We start from the raw sequence: 8,837 nt of genomic DNA on the forward strand, positions 1-8,837 counted from the left end.
TCCTGTCAAAGGGGGATGCATTTGCCTATCCATGAAGGTACTCTAATACTTCCTCCATCCCAAAACTATTGTCGTTAATCTAATAATATAAAATTTATTTTAATTTAATATTAAATCTATGACATTTATTTTAAGATGGAGAAATTATGTTTCTTTCAATGCATAGTTGCTTAGATGAGGTGCTAAACACAAATAGTAACTAATAAAACTTTCAATGCATAGGTGTTTACTTGTTGCTAAGCTTTTCTCATTTAACGATTTAGAGGGTGCTTGGATACAAAAGACTAAAACTAGTCTGACTAAAACTAGTCTTTTTAAGAGGCTAAAGTTCCAAACACCCTTGACTAAAGAGAGGCTAAAACTAGTCTTGAGGCTAAAATCTTTTAGTCAGGGGTACCCCTACTAAAATGTGCATTAGTCCTCTCTCTCCTCATTTAACTCTTCATGCAAGTTCTGGATTGGAGGGTTTGGAGGATAATAAATGCTCATTAACTTGATTTTAGTCTCTTTAGTACTTGGATCCAAGCATGGGTGAGGCTAGCAAGTTTTAGTCTCATTACTTTTAGTCATGGGACTAAAACGTATCCAAGCACCTCCAAACCCTCCAATCCAGAACTTGCATGAGGAGTTAAATGAGGAGAGAGAGGACTAATGCACATTTTAGCAGGGGTACCCCTGACTAAAAGATATTAGCCTCAAGACTAGTTTTAGCCTCTCTTTAGTCAGGGGTGCTTGGAACTTTAGCCTCTTAAAGAGACTAGTTTTAGTCTCTTGGATCCAAGAACCCTCTAAACTTCTTCATGCATTGATGAATTTCTTTCATTTAATTGTTTTGTCTAGGTTCACGTGTTTGACATTGTTTTTCCTGGGTCACCAAACTCACTATCCCCTCTTAATTATCTTGTCACATCAATTTTTTCGTCTACATGACAGATTTAGCACATGTACAAGATGGAGCACTCGAAATGCCTTAGATTGAAATGTTCTCGCCATTAATATGAAAAGAAACAACCTTTTCTCCGAACTAGGGACTTGTTGCATTTTTTTAAATACACCACATCGACAACAATCACGTATGTTCGCGTACTTTTTTCTAAAATAGTTGTTCGAGGAAGCCTCACAAGTTTCTCGATCATAAAACAAAACCCTTCCTTGTACTTTTCAATATAGTTTTCTCTTTTTTATACGAAAAAATCTACTATCATTATCTTTTTGTTGCGATGGTAATACATATATATCTATACCAATATAAAAACACCCAAGATGACATATTGAATTAGTATGAGCCACCAAACCATGCGAGTCCAACGACCTACAGTGCTCCAATAGCAAAGGCTCAACATATTTGCATGTAATTAATATCATAACAACCATCAATATCAACACAAATAATAAAATAAACATGCAATTAATATCCTACGTAATATTAGCATGCAATTAATATTGTACAAAATTCAACGTGCATGTCCATACACATTTACTAGTACATACAAAAAAGAAAAGAAAAGCAACGATAAAAAGATGTGGTTCAAAACTCTAAGTGGGGTGATAGGTGTTTGTGCATGCACACGTACATGCTCTTTTGTCTCTCAACTCACAAACTAATGGATTAGTAACTCGAAAAGATTGGAAATTAATTTATTGTGATCAATTTGAATTACGACTCAAGCGGTAGAATATCTTCAAAGTTATTGTGGGATTCCCGCTAACTATGAATTCATTCCTATCAAGGGAAACACATTTCCTCGTATAACAACATTGAAAATGTTTCTACTATGAACACTACAAAAATAATGAACCTTTATATGAAGTAGGATCTCATTGCCTTTGTGTGGAAATACTCGTCATCCATAGCAACCACACTTCTTCATGTATTTCTTCTCCAAAAGTTGTCTGGGAAGCCTCACAAGTATCTCGATTGCAAAAGAGACCCTTCCTTATACTCTTCAATATATTTCTCCCTTTTATGAAAATACTCTTAACAACCCTTTTGTTGCGACACCGATGTCGTCAAGAAAAAGAGAAGAAAAGCAGAAAAAAATATTTGGTTTAAAACTCCAAGTGAGGTGACAAGTGTTTGTGCATGCACGAGCCATGCTCTCGTGTTTCTGAGATGGAAAAATAAATGATTCTAAATGCCAATTAGTAACTAAAAAAAGCCCGAAAACTATTGTAATTTTTGTTTTATTGAGATAAACTTCTTGTGAATTTGGAAAGTGTATTTCTACTAGTTGTTGTTGTCTTAGGAAGCCCCACAAGTTTCCTAATCACAAAAGAAAACCCTTATTTATACTCTTCAATATACATTTCTTCTTTTCATGGAAGATTTTATTATCTTTTTGTTGCATGCTAATACCAGTAACAAAAGAATAAGAAAAGCAGGGGTAAAAAAGGATGCTCTCCAAACCTCAAAGTCATCTGACAAGTGTTTGTGCATGCACACATACACGCCCTTGAGCTAACAAAATAATGGAGTAGCAAGTGGAAAAGGATTGGAAAATTAATTTACTATGATTAATCCGATTTACGGGAGGAGCATAGAATACCTTCGAAGTTACTCTTGAACTCCCGCTAACATGCCGCTATGAATTTATTCGTACCAACAGAAACACATTCACTCACATCAAAACATGAAATGTTTCCACTATGAATAACTTGAAAAGGATCAACCTTTCGATGAGGTAGGATCTCATTGCCATTGTGTGAAAATACACGTCATCCATAGCAACCCTACTTGTTTGCGTATTTCTTCTAGAAAAGTTGTTCTAGGAAGCCTCACAAGTTTCTTGGTCATAAAAGAAACCCTTCCTTGTACTCTTTAATATATGTATTTCTCCTTTTTATGAAAAGACTCTAACAACATTTTGTTGCGATGGTAATACCGGTGACAAAAGGAGAAGAAAAGCAGCAATAAAAGAAAACTATGGTCCAAAGCTCCAAGTCAGGTGACAAGTGTTTGTGCAGGCACGAGCCATGCTCTCCTTTTCTCTGAATTGGAAAAATAAATAGTTTTGATTGCCGTGTTTGCGTATTTCTTCTAGAAAAGTTGTTCTAGGAAGCCTCACAAGTTTCTTGGTCGTAAAAGAAACCCTTCCTTGTATTCTTTAACCTATGTATTTCTTCCTTTTACGAAAAGACTATAACAACATTTTGTTGCCACGCTAATACCGGTGACAAAAGGAGAAGAAAAGCAGCAATAAAAGAAAACTATAGTCCAAAGCTTCAAGTCAGGTGACAAGTGTTTGTGCAGGCACAAGCCATGCTCTCCTTTTCTTTTAGTTGGGAAAATAAATAGTTCTGATTGCCGAGAGTAACTAAAAAAATTGAAAACTGTCGTGGGTCTTGTTTTCTTGAGAATAAACTTTTTTTGATTTTGGGAAACAATAGTGCGGTTCAAACCTCTAAGTCAGGTGACAAGTATTTGCCCATGGACGAATAATGCTCTTCTGTCTATGAGCTGGGAGAAATAAATGGTTCTTTTTTTGGGAGAGAAATAAATGGTTCTTAATGCCAATTAATAACTGAAATAAAACCATTATGATTTCGTAGATTTTTGTTCTTTGCAAACCTTTTGCTAATTTATACTCCATCCGTCCCAAAATTCTTGTCTTACATTTGTCTAGATATGAATGTATCTAGTCACTTTTTAGTATTTAGATACATCCTTTTCTAAGCAAACCTAAGACAATAATTTTAGGACGAAAGTAATACTCCATCCGTTCCTAAATATAAGTTTTTCTAAAGATTCCACTAATAGACTACATACGGATGTATATAGACATAATTTAAAGTGTAGATTCACTTTTTTCTCTGTATGTAGACTCCTAATAAAATCTCTTAAAAGATTTATACTATTTAGGAATGGAGGGAGTAGTTAGTTAGTCCTTAACCCAGCATCCCAAAGAAAAAAAAGAAAAAAAAAGGAAAGGAAAGCCGCTTTGAGAGGGGCGCACGGCCACACGAGGCGAGGTCTTGAAACCGTGCAAGGTAGGCTCCTTGCCTCTAGTTTTGTGGCATTCGATGCATGGATGCTGCACTAACCTTGAGGCAGGACAGTGTAAAATGAGGTTCCATCATCAAAGAAAAGAAATCACAATCTTTCTGGTACTCCAGATCTTAACCGTCCGTAATTCATTCATTCATGAGCCCAAGGGCGCCGCTGGTATGACACGTCACCGGGTGTACTGGAACGTTCGTATACTTCCTGGCACCCAAATACAAAGCACGTTTTTCTTTTGTTTGCACCGAAAAAAAAAGCAGAGATAGAGTGAGCGAGAAAAAGGAAGGGAGCAGCACCAAAACGAGAAGAAAAAAGAAATCCCGGAGATAGAGATGCCAAATCATTTCCATGCGGATCTCGCATCGCAGCCCACTCCCTTGCGGTGCCCACCCGCTACTTAAGGCGAGTGAGTGAGGCCACCCCCTCCACCCCCACACTGCTAGTCTTGTAGCGAGCGACACACCCACAGGGAGCGGCACAGAGCCACCACCACCACCCAACGCCACCAGGAAGCAGGGCCGCGGGAGCGGGACAGAGGAGGGACGGACGCCATGGGCGAGGTAAGCAAGGACGCCTGCTTGGTGCTGCATTCCTCGGCGGCGGCGGTGAGGCGGACTGAATCTTGACTGACTGACGCCGTCGTGTTGTGGTGTTTTCGCACGCAGGAGGAGAAGAAGCCCAAGGAGGAGGAGAAGCCCAAGGAGGAGGAGCCGAAGAAGGAGGAGAAGCCCAAGGAGGGAGAGGAGGACAAGCCCAAGGACGACAAGCCCAAGGAGGGGGAAGGGGAGGGGGAGAAGCCCAAGGAGGAGGAGGCGGCGCCCCCGCCGCCGCCGCCGCCGCCGGAGGAGGTCGTGATGCGGGTCTACATGCACTGCGAGGGCTGCGCCAGGAAGGTCAAGAAAATCCTCAAGAGATTCGATGGTAATGCGCCTCATCTAATCTAATTAATCCCTGCCCCGTAGTTTCCTCCGCTTTGCTGCATCAGGATTCGCCGTCAGAGTAAATCTTTTCGTCTTCGTTTGAGAAAAAAAGATCTTTTCGTTTTTTGAACTAGTATGCTTGCTGTCACGTGGGTTTGATTTCCTTAGCACAGGGACAGTTTTATCAAGTTCGTTCAGCACTTTTTTTTTGTTACTGATCTTATTAGGGAGTGCGTGCTTAGTGTATCTTGATTCACGAATCATCATAGTTAGTGGTCAACTTGTGTCATCCTTGCGGTTATGGGAAGGAAGCTTTGGTCATCAGATTTAGGAGACATGATGATGTGGTTGGTTTGCTCTAATTTTGTTTACTATTTCTCCTTGTCTCCTTATTTTTTTTCAAAAAGGTCCAGATTTTGTGTTTTTCTCTGTGCTGTTCTGATGTCCAATTAAGTGATATTGTAAGGATTAGGTCAATAGGTGGGCTAAGCTTTTTAATAATCAGATTCACCTAATTAATAGGATCCTCCTCCTTTCTCATCAGCCGCACATGAATCTAGTGGTTGATTAATTGTGAGGGGGATGACTTTTCACTCCAAAAGGTTGGAGTACATTCCAAGAGAATGACAGCCTTGAGTATACAATGCCCTTGAGGCCACATGTCCTCAAAAGTTAAGCTGATTCCTCAATCATCTCCAAATACTGCTCAAAATGTTCCAAGCACCTCTGCATATTCTCCATGCACTACTAGTTGTTGCTATCAAGGGAAAAATTAAGATTCTTTGGCTCAAAGATTCATTTTCTCTGTTCTACCTAGTACCACATCTGAAAACCTTTTTGTGCGGATTCAGGAGTAGAGGACGTCATTGCCGACTCTAAGGCACACAAGGTGGTTGTGAAAGGAAAGAAGGCGGCTGCCGACCCGATGAAGGTGGTCGAGCGTGTTCAGAAGAAGACAGGCCGCAAGGTGGAGCTCCTCTCGCCGTTACCGCCGCCGCCGGAGGAGAAAAAGGAAGAGGAGAAGAAGGAGGAGCCTGAGCCGCCGAAACCTGAAGAGAAGAAGGAGGTGAAGGACCTTAACAAATGCACGCAATGCAGTAGTCTGTATGGTAATTTTCGTTTCATTTCAGATTTGGCAAAACTGACTGGATGATGTTTCGTTTTGAAGCCACCGGTGATCTCTGTGGTGCTGAAGGTGCACATGCACTGCGAGGCCTGCGCGCAGGTCATAAAGAAGAGGATCGAAAAGATGAAAGGTGCGTAATGGGCTGCTGTGGGATTGCTTGTCCTTTTTTCATTTCTCTCTCGCGTCATTTTCATCAGGACAAAAACATCTATGGCCTTTCTCTTATACACTACTGTATTTGTTTTCACTAGGTCCTCCTAGAATTAGTGTACCAGTATGTCTCATGTTTGATGAATTACTTAGGATCTACCTAGTGATTGAGCAAAGGTCAAGCAAATCTTTTCTCTGTTGCAATGATGAAAAAGAGAGGGATTCCCTCTTTAGGTGGATGGCTGAAACAAAGGCAAAATGTGGGCCTTGTACGTGTAGTTCCTTTTCTTGCAAAAGATGCACAACTGTGGTGCAGATAAGATTCACTCCTTCACCTACCTGTCTGCCTATATACCGTGACAAGATTAATCTTGATTGTATAAGAATTATTCTGCCTAAAATCACACAAGATTAGGTCCATCCTCGAGCTCAGTAATACTTTTCGAACGTTGAGCTCAGTAATACTTGCTGTGTAGTATTGCTGATGATTTTGGTTCGAAATTATGCAGGAGTGCAATCTGCAGAGCCAGACCTGAAGGCCTCGGAAGTGACGGTGAAGGGCGTGTTTGAGGAGACCAAGCTGGCTGAGTACGTGCACAAGCGCACCGGCAAGCATGCAGCCATTATCAAGTCCGAGCCGGCTGCCCCGGCCGAGAAAGCCGGAGACGGCGAAGCCAAGGATGAAAAGAAGGCAGCGGAAGGCGGCGAGGAGAAGAAGGACGACAAGGAGGAGAAGAAGGATGACAAGGATGGCGCATCAGATGAGAAGAAAGAGGAGAAAGACAAGGAGGATGCCAGCGCCGGCGGCGAGGAGAAGGAGAAGGAGAAAGACCCCGGCGCCATCGCAGCAGCCAACCTCTACATGCACTACCCTCAGTTTGCGTTCCCGGGAGGGTACTACCCGCCGAGGCCGGGATACGCCGCCTACCCTCCGCCGCCGGCCTACCCACCCTACCCGCCGCAGATCTTCAGCGACGAGAACCCAAACGCCTGCTCCGTCATGTAAAAAGGAGGTTAGAACCTTGGTGGTCTAGAGTGGAAAACAAATAAGAAGGGGAGAAGGGACTGCATGAGTTGAGGGGTGCCATGGCAGCAAAATGCCCTTGACCAAAGCAAATGGCCAGGGCAGCAGCTTGAAGAAAGTACCAGGCTTTTTTGTGGTCAGTTTTTCTTTTTTTGAACCTTTTATGTTTTTAATTAATCCTTTTCACCGTCTGGTATAAAGTAAGTCTGGACTTCCTTGTCGGTTGATGGATGTTTTCATCTTATGTAGATTTTCTTTTTGCCTTGTACTGAACCTATGTAAAAACTTGTTATTATAGTATAGTAATTCTCTCCATCGCATTGTGGCTTATCTATCTGGGACCCGGAAGAGCAGTAGCTCTGTCAAAAACCTGTGGTGGTGAAAGGGAGAAGTCACAACTCACAAGGGGACGGGGGTAAACGGAGATGATGGTGAGATGCAAGAGGTGGTAGGAGACAAGTGGTTGTCATGTGCATGGGGCATGTGAGATGGGTCCCACTTTTGCATGACACAAAATCCTAGGCGGATTGCAACTTCAATCTTGATGCGCCCACTTTTTTTTTACCCGGTAGCCCACTAGCAGCTGATGGTATCCAGGGGCTACAGCCTTGGGGTTTGCTGTGAATGTGAGGGAATACTTTCCCATCATCACCCTAGGAGTTGAGGTTGCTTGCTTCCTTTGCAAAAATATGATGGTTTTGCCTACGTCCGTGCCTGCCCGCGATTCCTTTGTACGTACTCCCACCGTGTGATTTGTGAGCTACTTTGTATTTTACATATTTTTTGATGCGTAAATTACTGTGCAACGATTGTTCTACTGTCGGTGCCCTAAAATTATATACATGAGCATGTTCGAAATTAAAACCATGACACTTATTATGAAACTGAGGGAGTATTGGTTTGTTGAATTGCATGCATAACTTTTCAAGTATTCCAAGTGCGCAATCGTTTCAAAATGTAAAAAGCTTCTACCATCATCCTTAGACTTAGCATCCACAAGTTTTTGCTGAAAAAAAAAACTTGTAAAAAGCAAATCTTGACTTTTGTCACTTATTTGAGTTCTAATCCATCCTCCATGAAATGAATATGTCAGTGGTACATGGACTGTTGACCGGCGATAACGTGACATCCACGTTTCTCCTGTAAGAGACTGGCCGAAACCCTAGGTGCCGCCACCTCCCCTTCGCCACCGCCACCCCCCTTCGCCACCGCCAGTGTTTCGACGTTGACTACGACATGGACCCACTTCCTCCTCGTTTGATTTACCATGGAGCGAGCATGGCATCTAGGCGGGGGTGCCTCTCTTTGATGCAGGGTGTGGCGGTTGGGCGGCGGTGATCTTCCTCTATCATTTATGTCTCCGACTCCTCCTTCCTCGACTTCCTGCTGGATCCAGGTGGCTAGGCTCCATAACTGTCCATCCCACTAGTCATCGGTGCCAGCTGCGTCCGCATCGCCCGGGGGGCCCGATGGTGCACTATTAGTACCCCTTGTACTTAGTGTTAGAGTATAATTCTTCATATGTGGTTTTGGTAATTGTTGACAACCTCTATGGACTAATGGTTGCCTTAATTTATATTCCAAGGATTTGTCCATAGGCACTTCTTGGAGTCCATT

At 42.3% G+C, this 8,837-nt stretch overlaps 1 protein-coding gene across 1 annotated transcript; it reads left to right on the forward strand.

Annotated features, from left to right (window-relative positions):
• The first annotated feature begins 4,418 nt into the window (after window positions 1-4,418).
• On the forward strand, window positions 4,419-7,535 carry LOC123426551 (heavy metal-associated isoprenylated plant protein 7). The gene is made up of 5 exons (XM_045110410.1): window positions 4,419-4,560; window positions 4,666-4,921; window positions 5,772-5,986; window positions 6,089-6,176; window positions 6,706-7,535. Exons 1-5 carry the CDS (start codon window positions 4,552-4,554, stop codon window positions 7,200-7,202), a joined length of 1,065 nt encoding a protein of 354 aa, XP_044966345.1. The 5' UTR covers window positions 4,419-4,551; the 3' UTR covers window positions 7,203-7,535.
• The last annotated feature ends 1,302 nt before the right edge of the window (window positions 7,536-8,837 follow it).

The sequence above is a fragment of the Hordeum vulgare genome, chromosome 2H (assembly GCF_904849725.1).
Source record: "Hordeum vulgare subsp. vulgare chromosome 2H, MorexV3_pseudomolecules_assembly, whole genome shotgun sequence".
NCBI classification, from domain to species: Eukaryota; Viridiplantae; Streptophyta; class Magnoliopsida; order Poales; family Poaceae; genus Hordeum; species Hordeum vulgare.

What these genes read in the sequence shown, in the direction of transcription:
- LOC123426551 (XM_045110410.1), top strand. An exon ending in AACCTGAAGAGAAGAAGGAG is followed by an intron (nt 5,987 to 6,088) that starts GTGAAGGACCTT and finishes TTCGTTTTGAAG; the next exon opens with CCACCGGTGATCTCTGTGGT. An exon ending in GAGGATCGAAAAGATGAAAG is followed by an intron (nt 6,177 to 6,705) that starts GTGCGTAATGGG and finishes GAAATTATGCAG; the next exon opens with GAGTGCAATCTGCAGAGCCA.